This window comes from Corvus brachyrhynchos, unplaced genomic scaffold, assembly GCF_000691975.1.
Source record: "Corvus brachyrhynchos isolate BGI_N302 unplaced genomic scaffold, ASM69197v1 scaffold114, whole genome shotgun sequence".
Classification (NCBI taxonomy): domain Eukaryota; kingdom Metazoa; phylum Chordata; class Aves; order Passeriformes; family Corvidae; genus Corvus; species Corvus brachyrhynchos.
In genome coordinates this window covers 2,553,158-2,572,550 of record NW_008238337.1, presented here as the reverse complement: position 1 = coordinate 2,572,550, position 19,393 = coordinate 2,553,158, and the positions used below count along the sequence as shown (strand labels likewise).

General features: G+C 39.4%; 1 protein-coding gene across 1 annotated transcript in view; it reads right to left on the bottom strand.

Moving 5' to 3' along the window:
- SBNO1 (strawberry notch homolog 1) overlaps positions 1 to 19,393 on the bottom strand; it is a 31,007-nt gene that overhangs the window by 5,975 nt on the left and 5,639 nt on the right. The window contains exons 3-29 of the mRNA XM_008634026.2: positions 18,852 to 18,975; positions 17,698 to 18,007; positions 15,622 to 15,722; positions 14,407 to 14,503; positions 13,152 to 13,312; positions 12,042 to 12,175; positions 11,804 to 11,894; positions 10,711 to 10,872; positions 10,053 to 10,188; positions 9,869 to 9,974; positions 8,520 to 8,673; positions 8,249 to 8,431; positions 7,962 to 8,059; positions 6,953 to 7,104; positions 6,200 to 6,397; positions 5,762 to 5,932; positions 5,504 to 5,679; positions 4,618 to 4,749; positions 3,355 to 3,490; positions 2,815 to 2,927; positions 2,645 to 2,716; positions 2,099 to 2,198; positions 1,509 to 1,583; positions 1,110 to 1,256; positions 934 to 1,028; positions 709 to 801; positions 146 to 283 (exon numbers count right to left, since the gene is read on the bottom strand). Of these exons, the coding sequence (XP_008632248.1) occupies positions 146 to 283; positions 709 to 801; positions 934 to 1,028; positions 1,110 to 1,256; positions 1,509 to 1,583; positions 2,099 to 2,198; positions 2,645 to 2,716; positions 2,815 to 2,927; positions 3,355 to 3,490; positions 4,618 to 4,749; positions 5,504 to 5,679; positions 5,762 to 5,932; positions 6,200 to 6,397; positions 6,953 to 7,104; positions 7,962 to 8,059; positions 8,249 to 8,431; positions 8,520 to 8,673; positions 9,869 to 9,974; positions 10,053 to 10,188; positions 10,711 to 10,872; positions 11,804 to 11,894; positions 12,042 to 12,175; positions 13,152 to 13,312; positions 14,407 to 14,503; positions 15,622 to 15,722; positions 17,698 to 18,007; positions 18,852 to 18,975 (3,655 nt within the window). The remainder of the gene's footprint in view (positions 1 to 145; positions 284 to 708; positions 802 to 933; positions 1,029 to 1,109; positions 1,257 to 1,508; positions 1,584 to 2,098; positions 2,199 to 2,644; positions 2,717 to 2,814; positions 2,928 to 3,354; positions 3,491 to 4,617; positions 4,750 to 5,503; positions 5,680 to 5,761; positions 5,933 to 6,199; positions 6,398 to 6,952; positions 7,105 to 7,961; positions 8,060 to 8,248; positions 8,432 to 8,519; positions 8,674 to 9,868; positions 9,975 to 10,052; positions 10,189 to 10,710; positions 10,873 to 11,803; positions 11,895 to 12,041; positions 12,176 to 13,151; positions 13,313 to 14,406; positions 14,504 to 15,621; positions 15,723 to 17,697; positions 18,008 to 18,851; positions 18,976 to 19,393) is intronic.

Here is a 19,393-nt window from a genome sequence, read left to right as displayed (position 1 = left end):
AAAAAGACCCAAATAAAAGCTCTGCTCTGGAGAAAGAAGCCTAGTTTTTGACTTGCTAAAATTATACATAAATACCAAAAAAAGAAAGCCCTTATAATCCTTTTCAAACTTTTCTAAGTTAAACAAGCAAAATTTTCATGGTTACCTTCTTATATTTCTTTTTCAGGTCTGCACATGTTTCTAGTTTGAGTTGTTTCCCAGTATTTGGTCTGTATATTAAAAAAAGCTTCTTTTTAGGATTCACTTCTTTTACTAGAATTGCTGTTTTCTTGTTATTTCTTATCTGGAAAAAAAAAAAGACAACCCAAAAACTTCCTAAATTAAAACATGATGAAAATATCTGCTTAAGTGATTCCATATTGTGTTCTTTACAGAGTAATAGGAGTGTGTAATAGTACAACCAAGGACAATAATACACCTCTAGAACCCAGTAATCCACATTAGCCTCACAGTGAAACCATAAGATTTCCTCATGCAGGTTTAAGTAAGAGCTGCTGATTTGGGCTGATATTCCTATCAGAAAATACCCTGAGGAGGTAAAAGGGAGAATTTCATACTTAGCGTTAAAAAAAACCTCTCAAAATTAATTTTAATGTAAGACTCAAAGTATTTTGCAAAACTGAACAGTAATTACTTTGAACAGTAAGTTTTTCAGTTTAGCCCCCAAAACCTTCTCTGAACATAATCCAAGAGACAGAAGAATCTCACCTGAAGTGATAAATAAAATCCATCATCTGGACCTGTCTGTTCTGCCCAGATCTTTGTTGCTTCATCCCAAGACATTCCTCTCTCCACACTGATCTACAAGAGAGCAATGCAGGGGTATTTGAGTGGGAGCAGACTTTAAACCAGTTACATAGGAACTGAACACGTTGTAAAAACTTACTGGCAAGTTTTATTAGTTCCTACAGAGATGGTACAGGATTAACTTACTGTGTACAGCTCTACATGTCCAGAGGTAGAATATCCAGGAGTTAAAAACTTCTTAACATCTGCCTTCCTCACCTTCTCATCCCCAGAGCCCAAATCTGGAAAGGAAAGCAGAGTTATTGTGTTGCTCTATTCTCACCGAAGTTCAAGTGATTTGATCTGTGAAACTATTTACTCACCTAAGATGCCCATGTCATATCTTCCATTCTTTTTAGCATTTTGAATAACTGCGTTTAACGTGTCAGAGAAGTACTGGAACAAAGCATTCTGCTGATGGACTTCCATACCAAGAATTCGATTCAGAAATTTCCCTATATTGTTGTAATCTTAAAAAAGAATAAGAAATACATGTATTAGGTCAAAGATTAAGTTTGATAACCACAAGCCCTCAATCAGCATTCAAAGACTCTTACAAAGACTATTTAAATACATTCTTCCAGAAATTAAGAAAACATTAAGTTCTACAAAAAAGGTCACTTTTTAGATAGTTACAAGTTGAGTTCTGCTGCTGGGAATCCACTGTCACGACATAAGATATTCCCAGGGACATTCTACAGATACACTGAACGCCCAAATACCTTTATCGAGCGTCAGTATTCCAGATCTGTCTTCTACATTTATCAAGCCTACGCCAATCAATCCCTGACGAACATCTAGGAAAGAGAAAGAAGTTAAATCATAGCTGCTTTGCCATCTAAAAATAACCCCATGAAGTAACAGCTTGTTTAGCCATAGGATCCGATTCCAAAGCCTCTGACACCCCTCACTTCCCATTACTTGTAGTTTCTACCTAATCCATCAATAAGCAAGACACAGCTTTGCCTTCCCTCCCTCCAGGAAGCACAGGCAGGGGAAAGCACCAATGGCACCATGCATGAGAACAAGATATTCCAACAGGTAATGGGGAAATGAAGGTAAAGAACTGTTTAGAATACACTGGCCAAGCAGATACAGAACATTCCTTATACTGAGAGTTCACAGATCTGGTTTCATGCATGAACTTCAACGTTCAAGCAAAGTGCACAGACTCTCACTGGGTGTTACTCCCATCTGTCTCAGCTGAGCATTTTAAATTGTAACAGTGTTTTACAGCTCTACAATCATTTAGATTTTCTACATACTGGAGAAGGATCAAAAGGTAGCTATTGCAGCCAGTGCATCATCTTACCTTTGAAGAAGTCTCCAGGAAAATCAGGAGGAGGTGAGACCATTGGGGAGTCCAAGTTCACAATGGATTTCATAACAATCTCCAAAGCATTTCTGCCATACTGTGTAAGAAAAAAAGCTGCTCTATCAATGCCCTCCAGTGTTGGCTCCTCAGCCCCAGGCACACATGGTTTAACAGGTATTTTTAATTCACAATAAAAAGCTTTTCTGTGCAAGAGTGAATTATTACCTTCATGTAGTGTATTTTATAACTGAAAACAGCTCAGTCTTAATTTTTAATTACCACTGCCAAATTAATCTTTCATTGTGGCTTAAAGGACACACACCATTTACTTAAGACTTTGGTTGTTTGCAAAACCAGAAGAGTGATTTACACACGTGTGTTTCACATGGCTTCACAAACAGAATTATGGGTTACAGAAAGAGGCCTTCCATCAGAAAGTGAGACAGTTAAAGGTAAGAGATGGAAAAGAACCTTCCTCAACAGGTCATTTGTGCAATAAGCACTACAGCAGCACGAGTTCTCCAACAGAAACAGAATTGTCACCTTGTTGTCAAAATTGAATCTGCTGAGGTCTCGAGTTTCTGTAGCCCGTCTGTCCCCGTGGGTGAGGGCTCCCTGTTAAGACACACCAGTATCATTAAATGCAACTTTTAAGACAAATAAATCTAACTTGCATTTTCTCAAGAAGGATCAGACCTCTTGAAACATCTTACCAAGCTCTCCAGTCTTTTTGCAACTATAGATGCAAATCTTTGCTCTCCTGCCAGTTCAGAAATGAGGAACACATACTCTGGAGCAGTCACTTGGTTGGATCTATGAGTTCTTCCTGGATAATTAAGTAGCAGCACATATGTTAGATAAATTCTACTTCACTGAATATTTCTAATAAAATATGAACTGTGAAGAGTAAAGAAAAAAGCTAGAACTTAATCCTGCTAAAAATTAGTTTCTGCTGTAATACAGCAAACAGAAGGCAGCACACACAACTCTGAAAGTTGTGGCGACTTTTATAAAGACACTTCATATGTGAATAAAACTCCAAAGCTGCAGCATAGGCTTGTTTGCGAGGTTTCTTTCAAAGCTTTCAAGACAAGTAGCTATGACCACAGATAAAGCTGATCCTGTTCATGGGTACAGGAGACTGGAGGGGTCCTTAGGAGGTCGCCTACTCAATGTGATTTTCCAGGAGCTAGCACTAAGTTCAGTTGTTATTCCCGAGTCTGCTGGGGAAGGACACACAGTGAGTGATTTACCAAACTGCTGGATGGCTCTGTCCGCGCTCCAGGGCAGCTCCAGGGTCATGTGAACCCTCCGCCTCTGGTTCTTGGCCCTGCGGTCTGCTTGCAGTGAGATACCAGAGCTGGCAGCCTCCGAGATGATGGCGATGTTCTTTTATTGAGAAAAGAGCTGTTAGTTAGCAATAAATCCAAGACCAAGCTTCAGTTTCCAAAAAAAGGTCTCATTTTACAACTATTACCAAACATGGGTCTGGAATGGCTTCACTGTTACTCACAAGGCAGAGGGAGAGCAGAAAAGGTGTGGCTTTCTGTATCAGAGTTAGAAATGCTAATGAATTTTTCTGAGTGAAAGAAGGGGATTTTGTTTCACTTTTCAACAACTCCCTGTGCAAACAAAGACTCGCCATCACAGAGGGCAGCTCTCCCTGACACTGACCTGTACTTCAGAAGCAAAAGGGGAGGGACCCAGACTTGCTCCAGTAGCAAGCCACAGAAAAAACAAAACATTGCTGCTAATGCTGTACAAGGAAGAGGATCCAGCCATTCCAGTGCCTGAATGCATTTGCCTTGAAAGAATGTAAATGTTTGGACTGTGCACAAGTCACTTACAGGAACCAACTCTTTACCCTCAAGTGTCACAACGGACCACACAAGTTCTGCACACGGTGACATTTGCTCCATTTGCCCTCTTGTGGCAGCACGGCCCAAGTGAAGCACCGGGAAGGGCTTCCCCTCCTCCCACCCCCTTCTTTTATCAGCTGCAATTCTACCCTTATTAAGGTCAGGATTTTCTTTCAGAGTGCAATGTTAAGCACAGAAGCCATCACTCCCCCCAGTGTTACTTCTCGATCATTGTTAAGGTTAACACACCCCACCTTTTCCTCTCACCCCTCACTGAAAGTATTCATACAGTGGTATTCCCCATTTCCCAATTTAATTATTTCCTCTTGGAAGGAGATCTGCACAGTGACCCAGATCAATGAATCAAAGATATGAATCACAAATCTGCCTTTTAAACACATATTGTTTTACAAAACCAGCTTAAAGGTGCCAGCTTTGAATTTGGCACATGGGTGCACACCAAGCACAGGCCTCCCAAGGTCACCCAAACTACAGCCTGACCTTTAAACACACTGGATTTGAAAAACAAAACGCTCAGCAGTGAACTGAAAGTGCTTCTTAACTAGTACTAACAGTACCTGCAAGTCACTGTTGAATAGCTTAGTGTTACTATGGCATCTGGCACATTTTTCTACAGTCTATCTCTTCAAGGATTACCTTATCTCCATCCATGAACCTCTGCTTTTCTGTGATGTTCAGGATTTCAACAGGCACATCGAGTTCAGACCTTGACTCGTAGGAGATGCTGCCATCATCATTGCTCACCACCCTCCCTTTGCGGCCTGTCATCTTTGAAAGGGAACACAAGCTCAGTGTGGCAATACCAAAACTACCCCAGCACCAAAAGCTCCAAGCAATATTATTTATCCACATACCCACATTAAAATAGTCAGTAATTTACTCCAAGTGCAAAACTACATTAGAGAACGTGGGTTACTTTTTGGTTGATGCCAGTATCTGTTATGTGGAACATGACAGTGCAGATCTATGTAGAAATGATGTTGTATTTATTACACTATTGTTCCTAAGGGATTTACCAGCAGCACTAAAAAAATAAACCAAAGAGCCAGCTTAGGCAGCCACTGATTTTAACAGTCTTTTAAATCACAGTGATGCTGCTTCTTGATAGAAACAGGTAGCTTAAAGACATGTTTCTGAAGTTATTGAGAGATTAATTAATCAGGCTTTTCATTAACACATAAAGGTTCTTAGTCTCCACTGCCTTGGAGGATGAACTAAAGCTCCTGCCTGTTTAATACACACCAGCTGCAGATTGAGTACAGCCAGTCAGAGAAACAGACCAGAGTAAAGCAAAAGAGTAACTGGTATGATTTACCCAGCTAGAAACTATCCAACCTCAGAAATAACAAGTTCACCCACTCAGAGCTCCTCCCTGTATTTTAATACAATTTTCAAGTTTCTCATTCATTCAGAGGCATCCAGCAGAGTAACTTCTACTTCCATCCCTGAGATTACTGTCTAAAATTGATAAACAACCTTTTTAAAAACATACTTTCTTTTCTACATGTGAACACCAGCCTACCTCTGCAACATTTTCAGGACCACCCAGTTCATCTATAAGCTCATCCAGTGTATTAGGTGGAAGATCTTCAGCCAGCTTTTCCAGTTTATCCAGCAGTTCTTTTTTCATTTGTTGGGCCCTTTCAACAGCATCCTGACTCGTTACAAAGCTGCTGTTTGTGTTACTGTTTGCTGAAACTTAAGAAAGACTCTTTGAGATTTAGAATTTTATTGCCTAACTGCTAGGAAATGAATCAACATCAAAGAAAGCTGTTCTTACCAGACGTGTTGGTACTAGAAGTGGTGGTTCCAACGGTGGAAGTGAAGCAGCTGGGCCGTTTGGATCCCAGACCAGAGGCTAGTAAGGCACTTTGAATAGAATCTGGGTCTATGCTTTTCTTCTTTTTCTTTTCTTTATTTTTTTTATGCTCTTTTCTAATCAACCAGGGATCTGAAGTTAAAAAGTTTAATTTACTAAGCAGCCATCTTTCCCTTTGAAACAATTCTCACTGCATAAAGTGACTTACAAAAGTCTGAATTCCAGTGTACAAAAATCAAATTGAAGTTTCACATTCTACTACTAATTGCAGTCTCCCTGGAACTAAACTACATGCTTAGTAAACACTTATTTGTGGCTCACTGAAATGTTTGGGAAGACTTTCTGCTTACTCTCTGCACATATGGCTACTTGCTTGATGAAACACTTAGACTGTCTTACCATCTTCATCATCTTCACTGGACTCATCTCTGAATGGGTTGAAGTCATCATCGTCTCCAGAACTCAAAAATTTGGAGCTCTCATTGTCACTTTCTTCATTGTCTGAAGCATCAGACTCACTTTCACTCTCATCAGAGCTGCTTCCTGCAAGGCCACCTGTTTTGCGAGCTTTTTTGGCTTCTCTGTTTATTTCTTCACCTAATCCCACCATCCCAGAAGAAAAACAAGTTAGTTTAAACCTTGTAGTCTGCACACTTTGAGGTCTGTTTTACCATACAAACTAGAAAAATATTCAACTGTTGAAAACAGAACTATTTAAAAGAATCTAAGTTTTAAGCAAGACCTCTCTCCCAAGTTTTTTATGATCACCTACTTTCAAGACCATCAGTTTGGGAAGGGGGTGCTATTAGGCTTCTCTTCACTGAGCCTCAAGACAAAGAAAGCTATTTGAGTGACTACATCAGGAATTGGTCTGACACATGGAAGGCATTTTGGGATATGGTTCCATAGCAGATCAACCCAATTTTGAGCAGAATTAACTAAAATTCACAGGTTATATTGCTTCAGCAGCAATATAGCATCTATTAATGGCAATCTCTAACAGCAGCCTTAAGAAACCTGCAATACATCAATACATGCTCCCTCATGGATGACTACAGATACTCCTTTTTTTTGTCCCCTCAAAGTTCACTCTTAGGCAGCTCTGAAGTTGACATTTTCATTGTGGCATTAGTGTAGCAACTTAAGCATTACCTTTTCGTTTCTTTATTTTGTTCTCCTTGCAAGGGCTGTCTCGGGGTGAATTGTTATTACTTTGAGCAGTCAGGTCAATTCCCAACAAGCTAAACAGCTTCTTCCTGTCAGGAGCTGGAAAGTGCTTTTCAATAAGAGACTGGAATACTCCTCTGTTAAAAAAAAAAAAAAAAAAAGGGGGTGGGCAAGCAAAATTTTATTTATCTGACTGCAGGCCAAATCTGAAACAGGGGTTGTGTCCAGGCTTGTCCTTTTATCATATATCTTATTAATTTAATCCCTAAACTTTGTTCTTTTTCAAATGCATAAGCAAGAGAAAAAAAAAAACCCTTGTAAAAAAAAAAAAAAAAAAAAAGGGGGTTGCTCAGCAGAATTTGCATTTATTTGAAGTATAAACCTGTATAAACCTTGACTTCTCTGAAGAATGACTCTGTGTGAGTGCAGTTGGGCACTCTCTGTATTATCACCCACATTACTGTAGTTGTCACCTTCTTGAAAGCAGGAGACATTTATTTTACAGCACTGCTATAACTTGTTAAATCTGTTTTAGGTAACAAGTAGCATTGCTACTGCCATTTTTTACTGCTCAATTTAAGTAAAAGATTAAGTTAACTTATTAAGATCTTCTGCAAGGCAGTCTCAGGATTGGCTCTGGTCCATCTGATCAAAGAGGGAAGTCATGGTCTGTAACTTGCTCTGGTATAAATGCAGCACACACTTGGCAGGTCTCCCCGTCCCCCCAGTTTGAGTGGAACAGTACAAGCTGTTCACACCTGAAAGCATCAGTTTGAAATGCCAGGAGAACTAGGAACTAACCCCTGCCTCACCTGAGCAGTGCTGCCAGATTTTAGGTACAGGCATCTTCAGTAAAGAACATCAGTACTAAGGGATTCCCAACCTTCTGTGCACTGATGCACATTTGACACACAGAAGGACAAATAACTACACACACACACTAAGCTGGATGAAGGTTAGTTTTGTAAACAATATTTTTAAAATTCAGTCTTACTTTGCTGTAGAAACAAAGTCATTCAGTTCCCCACCACCTTCCTCCAAAGCTTCCAATGTTCTTGCTTCTCCTGTTGACTGCAGGCCAATGACAACACACTGAAGGACAAATGAATACCAGACACTGTCACTATGACTGAACTGTAAGATTATTTTGCCTGAATTTCAGCTCAATAAATACCATTAAGTACAAAAGCATGCTCCTACTATGGCTGAAAATATTTGTATTACACAAAAAAAAACCTGCATTTAAAATAAATGTTTAAAAATAAGTCTTGATCAACCTACTTTGCCATTCTTGATTTCTTCCCGAGCCAGCTGCACCACCCTCTTCACCTTAGAGGCTATGCAAAGGTACTTGAAAAACCTCTGGTGAGCTGACCAGAACTGACCCCACATGGACTTTTTCATTCGCTGCTCTGCATCGATGAGATCGGCCGCTTGCTGAAACCTCTCTCGAGCACTGACCCACTGAACAAGAAAAGGAGCATTCAAGTTTCGACCAACTTCAACCTCTCAGAACTCAACAGAGAAAGCAAATTTAAAATGGGGTTCTTACCAGTTTCACAGATTTATTGTACATTTTAACATATTCCTGTGAGAGCAGAACTTCATCGATTTTGAAAGTTACACCTGAAAAACTCAACTGTCTGGCTATGTACATTCCTCTCAGCTTCATATCCATAGCAACTATTTCCATGGCACCAACACCTCTAAAATAAAGGAACAAGTTCAGTCCATATTAGAATTTTCAAGAGCAAGGATTTGTTAAAAAAAAAAAAAGCCTCAAAACACAACCTCAAGTACTTTAGAAAAAAACAGCTTACAAAAGTGAATATATTTTTGAAATAATTTGAAATTTAGTCTTTACATAAAAGTGTATCCCTGCCTTGTAAATTTAAAGTGTATCCCAAGAGGTAAAACTCGGTTACTTTGTTTCCAAATGACCTAGGATGCATTAGGAGACAGTAACTTACAAACTGTAACTGGATAATGAAGTTGATCCAAATATTAGCTAGTTCTTGCAATCTAACTTTATAAAATGCTGATTATTTTAAATAGTACAAACTGGTTTAAGTTATTCAGATTTATGCTGGTATGAAAATAATTTAATTAGTAAATAACTTCAGTTCTCTGCAACAGCAACACACCTTGAGAGCACAGAAGTCACCTGCAAAACAGGTGACTTTGCTACTCACAGGCTTGGGGCTGTAACTTCATTACTGCTCATTTGATACGTACTCAGTAATGAAGTGAGGCTACACTCACAGAGTCCAGAAAAACCAAGCATCATGTAGATGGTGAACAAGATGCATCCTAAGCCCTATTGTGGCATTCTGAAATGTTCGAAATTGTTTTTAAGTAGGCAAAGCAAGATGCTCACCCACCACAGAACGCAGCAGCGGCGTTTTCTACTGACCTCTTACATTTAGTATTATTAGTATGTTCTGAAACACAAAGTGCCTTGTAACAGCACAAAGAATTTCCCTGAACTGAGGTTCTTATACCAGTAAGCACAAGATTTCCTCCTGTTAAATTGCTGAAGATGAATGCATAAACATCAGAGGCTTTCTACAAATAGTGAGCCATTGGCTACACTGAGCATACTCAGTACAATACAGGCTGTTTTCATGGGGAGCAGCAAAGTATTTTGCTTTCCTAACACCCACATTTTTGAGAGGGCTCTTTTCCCAGAAAGCTTTTAAAGCCCTCAAATTTTTCTGTGAACAAGGGAAGCATCTTATTTTTCACCACTTATGATAAATTACATTTCTGCTAGATTTAGAAGGCAGAGTTCTTAGCGTGACAGGACATGTTTGCAGAGGACAAGACAGTGAAGACAAGGAACTGGGGAGCACAGTCAGCCACAACCCTGAGCATTCTTGCTGTAGGTGTTTGAAATATTACCTTCTTTCAACAGCCTGAATAAAGTCACTGAATTCCCTAAATGGAGTTCCTTCACCCCATATTCCAAGACGGTTCATATATGCCATGTTTCTTGGCTCAGATGCACCTAGAAGAAGAAAACAAGTCTGTACCAGTGCCAGCAAAACCATGCAGAGACATTTAATGCAAACCCAGCAGTACATACCTGTGGCACTGGCATAAACAACCCTGGCTTTTGGAAGTTTATTTTGAAGTTCCAATACAGCCAGACCTGTTTTTGTTGGTTTTGATGAACCAACAGGACACAGATTCTTTGCTTTATGACACTCATCAAATACTATCTGAACCGTAATTTAGGAAAAAACTTTGTCCCACTTATTTTTAAAATGGGGAGTTAGAACAGAAGGCAAGAAAATCTACTACTTACAACAGGTGGCAGGTGCAAATTGTAAACTCAAGAAGACACTAGTCACTTTAACTAAAAACCTTGAAAAAAGTTTAATAGTAAGTATTTAGGAGCAAAATTGCCAACACTTGAATTCTTGAAAATGCTGGTGATATTCCAAATATATATTTAAATAACTCTGTAAAAAATATCAGTGTAAACTGATATTAGTTCTTAAGGATAATAGTTTAATATTATGGGTTTGATATAGAAAAAACCAGAAGCTTCACTCTTGTGCCAGAGCTGTGTAGCAACAAGTTAATGGTAATATGGCACAAAGTTTGTAAAACTGCAAGTCCAATGTCAGAGCATGCCCACAACTGATTGCCATTACAAATAGGGAATAGCTACAAATCTTTAAAGATGTAAGTTAAACAGCAATTTGATTATAAGCAAATGAACTCCAGAAAAAGGATACAACTCCATCAAAGTCTTCACCACACCAGTGAAGAAGCTGCTTTAATCTAGTTTTGTATTTACCACCAGACTGACTTTCCCCGATAAGAGAAGAATAGGTAGCAAAGATGACACCTTTCTTCACACTTCCATTATGTTTGGAAGAAATCTTCCCATACTTGAACTGCAATTAAGAGCAATTACAGAAATTATTCAAGAGAGACCCCTCCCCAGTCCCACCCACCAGATGATTAAGGGATGCTGGTGGTCTTAACCTTAAAAGTGTGAACACTTGGAGCCACCCATAACCCCACACCATGATCAGGGCACAGCTGGCATATGGCAATGTGGTTAAGGGGTTATACAGGGCCTTACTTAAACATTTACTTAAGCAAGACTAAATCTGAGGCTTCAAAAGCTTAGCAGACACATTCTTTGGCTACATGGTTTCCTTCATTTAAATACAACGCAGACTTTAGTTTCAATGTATCCCTCAAGTGTATTTACCACTGCTACTGTAAATGATGACGTCTAAAGCTTTATTTTAGAAATTAAGAATTCACAAAGCAAAAATACCAACTTAAACCAAACTTTTAAGGTCAAGTGAATTCAACCAGTAATCACACTTCACAATTTAAGCAGCTAATCCAGAGCAGAGGCAGTGTCTCCAAAAATAACTGCACACACCACTGCTGCTTTAATAAATCACTGAGCAAGTCTATTATTCAAGTATTACACATAAAATGCATTACATATAAAATATGCACTGAGAGATAGAAAGGAAAAAACTTCAAATGCTACAAAGCTTTAAAGATGTAAAGGATATTTCAACTTCTACAAAATACTCTACTAGTAGTGTCAGTAGTGGCTTGAAGTGTAATTTTTTTTTAAAAAGCACACATGCTAAGACTTAATCCTACAAGGGGCCTATTTACATGATTAACTTGAAGCTCTGTGTGGTTCTTTGTAAGATTAAGGCCTGTCAAACAAGACCTAGACAGCAAATTTATTGAAATTAGTACATTCTTGCTCTTAAAACAGTCAACATGCACAACTCGTCACACAAGCGTACCTAAAGGTCTGCCTCAACTGTACATAGTAAAAAGTTTCCACACCTTGTTTAATGAATGCACCAATATGTTTTTTGCTCCAATATCTCTCAAATCTCTTTCAGCATCGTATTTCAGATCATTTGAAACGCTAAACCTGAAGATATAAAACAAAGCACATTCTGTAAGTTACAGCAGAAGCTCAAAAGGCAGTTGCTAGAGCATTTGTCAGAAGACAGATGACCCTGAATTTAAGTCATAGAGTCACTAGAGTGTCTGCTCTAACAAATCCTGACACACTTACCAGACTGCTCTTTTTCTGCCTAACAAGTAATTTTCATAGATTATTCCAGCTATGGTCCTTCCTTTTCCTACACCAGCACCATCACCTATCAAGAATCCAGCTCTGTCTCCATTGGGCAGGAATGTTTCATGTTGCTGTAGGAGAAAGAACAAAAAACTTGTACCCATTCTCCAGAACACATCACAGGGGATTGTCAGAAAAGAGCAAACATAAGAAACATCCTATTGGAGGAGACTAGTGATCCAAGCAAACTCCTGGAAGCAGGAAGAGGGGATTTATTTAGGGACAGCAGAGCACCCTAACTGCATTATGTGATCCATTCTCTCCTCAGCTCACAGAACTACTCTAAGTATCTGTCCAATATTTTGTGTCTTTTCCTAACCCACTGATATCCACCTGCAGAGCCTTTTGTAGCAGCAAGACCCAGACATCCACAGCCTGTGGAATGCAGTATTCTGAATCTACCCATTTTAAACCAATCTCCTGTCAGTGACACCAAGTCCTGCTTTGCTCTTGGTTTTGTGTGCTATCACTTCTTGATTATCTTAACCCTGATTTCATTCCCATTCCTTTCTCTCCTCTCCAGCCCCATGTGTCACAGCTGTGTCAGTCTCTTTTCAGGAGGCAATTTTTTCCCTCCTGTGATCATTTTAGTTGTCCTCTAACTCCACTACCTCCCTCCTCAGCACGCAGAGCGCTGCACACACATCTGGGGTGGGCACACTGAAGTTTAATCCAGCAGCAAAATAACATCCAGTCCTGTTCTATATACCCTTCCCAAGGATGTTGAACAGGCCTGGCTTTCTCAGCCTGCTGCTACTGCAGCGCTTAAGTTATTTCAGAGAAATAAAAATGACTAACATGTTCTTTCTGAGTTTTAAGACAGTTGGAGATCAGCATCATGGCAGTGGTTTAGAAGAAGTTTTCCTAGGTGTATTACCTCACATTTATCTGAGCTAAAGCTCACCTGCCATCTTCTAATGAAGCTCAAACCTTTAAGCTCTTATTATTTTATCTCCCTGTAAAACTGACATAGCTGCACTTGTCAGATAGCAGTTTTTCTTCTTAAATTCTCTGTTAGCTTTTAAGCTGCACTGATGTCTGGCATACCTGGGCTGCGTAAGTGATTGCTTCGAGTTGCAAAGCTGACAACCAGCCACTGTCAATCGTTTCTTCTGATATTGATGTCTGGTACCACACATCAGGAGGAGTCACACTGGATAACGAGCTGGTTTCCACTACTGGGTCAGGATGACGTAGACCAATTTTTACTGGTTGAGAAAGAAGGGGAAGGAAGGCAGAAGATGAAAATATAATACAAAGTTCTGTTGCTGCAGCACGAGTTATTATATTTACCCAAACAAATTACAATTGTGATTGCAAAGGCTGAACTCAACAAGTATGTTTCATTGCAACAATCTGTCAAGTGTTAAACTGCACTGCATATGAAGGAACACATTAATCTGAATTTATAACTGCAATCTTAACTTTCTCTTCTCGCCACCTTCCCTCTCTTTTTATGAAGAGAGATAAAACTCACTTAACAGAAAATTGAAGTATTTGTGTACTTGACTCGTTTGAGAAAAAACCAGTCTGAACCTTGTCTGCCCAAAAGGCCAGAAGCAGCCTCAGGATGCCAGAATCAAAAGCAGCATTCTTCGCACTATTTATATAGTGCCATTTTTAAGCAGAATGAGAAGAGAAAGGATTTAGAACAGACATGGTTTAATTGCTGACAGATCTCATCAGTAACAATAAAAATTAATCGTTTAGCTACAAACTCCCTGCAAATTTTTGCCTTGCTTTTACAGCAAGTCACTGTATTTAGGAAACAAGGTAACAGCTTGTTGTAAATGGGTACAAAAAAGAAAAGAGAAAAAAGAGGAGATGGCAATTAACAGTAGTAAAAGATTCACTCAAAAAACAACTAAGAGCCATTTCTAAGTAGTCAGCCAGGAACAATGCAGGAAGAATGTGCTTAGGGTGATTTCACACCAAAAGACTCAAACTAGATTCCTAAGTGTAGCAGTGAGCACTTAATTCCTTTACGAAATTTCCTCTGCTGAGGCAAGAGGCATCTTAACAGAGGCAAAAAAAAAAAGAGCCTGATCTTGGTTCATCATTCATATCTGCGAAACAAGTACTGCTCAAAGATACACTGAAGAATTCCTCTTCTATTTAAAAATCCACTTATTGTCCAAATCTAAGTGCTACAGAAGATAAATTTCCTAGGAAAACACACAACACATTCAGGCCCTGTTAACTTCAGACAGTATCTATTTTCTGTGTTAGTAATTACAAAAGAGTAAATAAACTAACTCTCAAAGCATTCAGCCTTTTGATGTAACAAAAGATCAGGTCATACATTTTATTGGCATATATTCAGCGTAGGTCTCTGCATGGCCCATTTCTTCTTCATCTTCTTCCTCGGGTTCCTCCTCTTCTTTTACTGCTGGCACTTTCTAGAACAGAGAAAGAAATACCTGTGTTAGTCAAACAGCACATTGCTAATATTCCATCTCGTGGAAATTAACATGAGAAAGGAAATGAGGACAAACTTGCACTTCAATGTTTTAACACATGTAGGGAACAAAACAGCGAATCACTGGGGAAACTACAGACAAGTGTAGATTTCTCACACTCTAAACAACCCTCTAAAGACACAAAGTCGGGAAACTTCCTCTCCTTTGCAAGCAGATCAAATACTCCAAACCCACATAAGCAGAATTGAAAACAAACCTCTTCTTACAGCATATTAAAACCAGACTATGACTTTAAAAAAATTGCCTTGAAAACACAACAGCCCCCATGTTCAAGTACTCCTCTGAAGTCTCCTGCAGTTTCACTTTTGTGACATCATTTCACAACTTTATAGTTAAATAGTCAGTTCCACCCAGTATCCTCTGAAACCTGACAGTTACCCATTTACTGTGACCCTGATCAATGTAAATATTTACATATTTGTAAAGCACTTCATAGATGAAAAATCAAACATCTTCCACAACTACTAATGTCTAATATAAGTGTGATCTGAAAAACCCTTTTGGTATGCCACTGAGGAGCACAGTTCTTCCCAAACCTCAGCCTGAGTCTAGCTAGCAGTGAAGATGCAAAACTCAAGTGTTTACAGCATCAGAATGTAATTTTATTACATTTAGGAAATGGAATGATACTCAATTTACATCTTCAATTCAACTGCCCAGAAGGACAGCCATGCTAGAGGGAAGTCTTTTAGTTTCCTCATCACTAGTTATTTTAAAAGAAAATGTCTTAACCCAGAGGAAATGCTATGCTTATCACCTTTACTCAGAGCCACACCCTTCCTGGCCCACACCAGGTTCTGCTAAGGACAGTAATTTCTTGTAATTGTCATTTACTATCCAAGTCTGCTCTACACAGCTGTTAACTTCACTCATCTAACCAACTTTCATCTAGTGGAGCAACTGACCTTTTGAACAAACAGATGCATTTGACAGTTCCACCACACACAAGACAAGTATGAGTAACTCCTGAAAGTGGTCACAACTGTTTATGGCCAGCAACACATTTGTTTGGCAAATGAATCATTTGTGCCACTTACCACAGTAGGTGAAAAACTTCTCATTTTAATGTCATTTATCCATATTCTTGCTACCTCTTTTGTGGAAGCCTCCTTCTTCACTGCACCATTGCTTAGGTCAGCTGCAAAAGAAAAGCTGTGGTTTACAGGAATTCCCTCCAAACATCAACTCAGATTAACATGCTGCTCTATTAAATGAGCTGGAAGAGAAGTTTAAAGAATCCAGTAGCACACTGATGCTTCAAGAACACAATCAATCAATACTCCTGCCCAAATTAACGAGTCTGAGCAAGGAGTTAAATCCTGTTACTCCTTTGACTGAAGGAACTTCCCATGCAATGCCACTGTGTCCATGAACAACTAACCAGAAAGGCCAACGTTTCAACAGAAATGAACTTACCTGGTGTGGTGGCACTCACCACCTTAGGAGAAAGTACCATTAGTTCTGTAAAACAAAAGGTCAACACTTCGGACTCAGTTGTTTGAAGTTTGTAACAGGATCCTTTAAGAAGACCATTTATTAACCTTCCTGTCCTCAGTCACATTTGCAAGCAACTAGGAATAGGGCTCAGTACAGAACTACAATAATTTGCATAAGGATGGATGCAAAACATTGAAAGCAGCTGTCAAGCTTCCATCATGTCAATGTATGTAATAAACTTAGCATAATTGCCCCTAAAAACAATTAGGACAGTTGCACAAATAAATGTTTTCCTCCAAGACATTGCATAATTTAACTTCTTAATATTTTTCCATCTAGAACTCCTGCTGCCTGAATTATATGAAAAGACCATTTTCCTTTCAAGACCTTCTCTCTGCTACAAGTATTTGCCATTTTTTTAATAAACATGAGGAAAGATCCAGAGACACAGGAACACAAATAAGATTAGGAATGCAGTTCTAGAAGTTGCAGGTCTCCTTTTCACTTTATACAGCAGCTACAGATTCAACTGTTTTCTGCACCTGGGCCACTCTACCAGTTATTGTGTGTTGGTATCACCTATTCTGTGCTTCTCTGAGTTTTCACTTGATTTAATAGGACTGATTTATCCCTGTTCACTTTCTCCCCTCCTCTTCCTCACTTCCTTTACTCCCTGCCCCAACTTCAGTTCATGTCCTAACTTGGGTTTTGGCAACCACTCCCTAGGAGAAGCAACGACATGAGGAGGGACATTCTGGCTTTTGTTTCAGTTCCAACAGACAGCTCCTATACTGCACTCCCTCTGCATACAGAAAAATAGGTTATGCCAACCACACCTCTAAAATCAGCAAAGCTTGTTTCAGAGACAATGACAATAACAGAAATTCAGAAAACACCTGCGTACCTTTCAGAAAAAAAGCAGGAATAGAGAGATATTTTCAAACTGAACTAATCTGATCTTAAGCTCATGCTAAAATCAGAACAACTCGAAAGAGTTAAAGTTTCACACACATGCAGCTTTTCCCTTGTATTAAGTTGACCACAGGTTAAAAATAACATATAAGGAAATATTACGGAATCACACAACAAAGATTGGGAGTGTGGGAAAAAAGTACTTGTGGCATTTAAGTTAATGCAACTTCTCAGAAGTAACATGAAAATAAACAGCAAGTTTTTAGGACTTAAGTTTTTAAACAATAGATCTGATGCCTCCAATGAAATAAAGGGACAGATTTTTCTTTTGGAGGAGACACTTCACAGAAACACTTTATCATGAGCTACAAATCTAGTTCCGAAGATGCTAAATAAAAAGAAGTACTAGTCTGTTGTAGTTCCAAGTACAGAGTAGAACAGGAACTGATGGAGACTCCACTAACATAGCTAATAGACTTCCGTAACATTCACAAATTAATTTTACCAATTTTCCAGCTGCAATCTGTCGTTTTCCTCATTCCATGCAGTAAATCAAGAGTTTAATTTCTTTGTAAGTCTGGTTTTTTGTACTACTACACCCTAAATTCTAACACTACCACAGAATGAAATTTATCAGGTTTCCTGAACAACTTCATTTTACCATGATATTGTACTAATCAATGAAAATCCATGATGTGCTAAGATCTTCGTTATTCCACTATTTGTCTAAAATACCGTAATTACAAAGAAAGGAGAAAACTCACTTGCTGCTGTTGCTACTGGTTGGGCAATATTAGGAGGTGGCTTCAATTTCATGAGTTCATTAAGACTATTGTTCTTTAGCAGATCTTTCAGCTGAATCTGGTCCTTGGAAGGTGCAGTGGTCAAGGCATTGCGAACTGCTGGTGCTGCCACCGAGGGCCGAGTGGTTGTGCTGGTCTGGATGATCTTTGCTACAGTGATCGTCTGCCTCGAGGTCGTGACAGGCGTCGTTTTTGTCACCACTATTGTCGTCCCCAAAGTTGGTAGCTGATTTATTTGATTCAGCACAAAGGTTGTGGTGGATGGTGGTTGCTGGCAACAAAGAAGCAGGTAAGTTTTCAGAAAATGGTCAAAAAGAAAGAGCAAACTTTATTAGCCTTTCATTTAGTGCACAGGACACATCAGTTTTTAGAAGATACGTAATAAGAAATGTCTTCAAATAACACACTGAAGATGCCAGAGTTAATTATCTTGTGCTGCAACAGTCTGAGCAAAAATACATTGTACATATTTCGGGAGGTTATTTTTAGATTTTATTTTAAGGTAAGGAAAAGGAAATAAAAAAATAAAACAAAAATTTCATCGCCCAGGTACAAGATACGACCACTACAGTTTCCCCCATATCTGATAAAGCCAGTCCAACCCGCTGCAAGACAGACCCACTGCTGGCCAAGGCCCAGCCAGTCAGTGACACTGGCAGTGCAGAGGCAAAAACTGTTGCACAATCAGCAGCTGGGAGGGAGAGGTGAGAATATGTGAGAAAACTCTGAAGACAGCAAGGTCAGTGAAGGAAGGGGAGGAGGTGCTCCAGGTGCTGGAGCAGGGACTCCCCCACAGCCCATGGATGGCAGGAGTGAAGTTGAGCCCAGGACAAAAGAAGGAGTGGGGAGAAGGTATTTTTAGATTTGTTCTTATTTCTCATTTTCCTACTCCATTGTTAACTGGCAATGAATTAATTTCCTCAAGTTGAGTCTGGTTTGCCCATGACAAATTACTGATCTCCCTTGTCCTTATCTCAACCCAGGAGCCTTTCACCATCGTTTTTTAGCCTTTGTGCAACTGAGGTGGGGGAGTGATAAAGCAGCTTAGTGGGCACCTGGTGCCCAGCCCAGGTTAAGCCCCCTCCCCATCTAAATCCTGGAGCACCAGCTCTTACCCGAACATTTAATAAGGCTGGAGTAGATACAGTCTCTGGTTCTTGTTTCACAGCAGCTGCAGCCTCAGTCTCCAGGCCCAGTTCTAACGCACTAAGCGGTACTGACTGCAGAGCCAAGAAAGCAAACAAGTCAACAGGAATAAAACCTTAAGGCTTTTGTTCCCAGTCTGCGCCTGAAATGGCTACAATCTGGCCGACTGAAGGCCATCATGGAGCTTAAACACGGTATTTTATTACACTTTTAATGCATTTTATTGTAGAGCAGCTAGACCCCAATGACATGAGAGTTCTCCATGGATACCACGGCATTATGTCCCCATGTTATGTCCAGAATTAAGCATATTTCTGTTTGTACTGACCTCAAGTGTTTCAGATTGCTTTTTTTGTGTACAAGTTAAAAATTACTTAGCAAGTCATTTTCCAATCTCAGTACTATGAAGCAAGAAAGTTATGAAAACTCCACATGCTTCAACCATTTGCTATGGACATCACCCCCTTTAACCTCACCATCACAGCAAACCCAAGCTCTCTCTAACAAACCC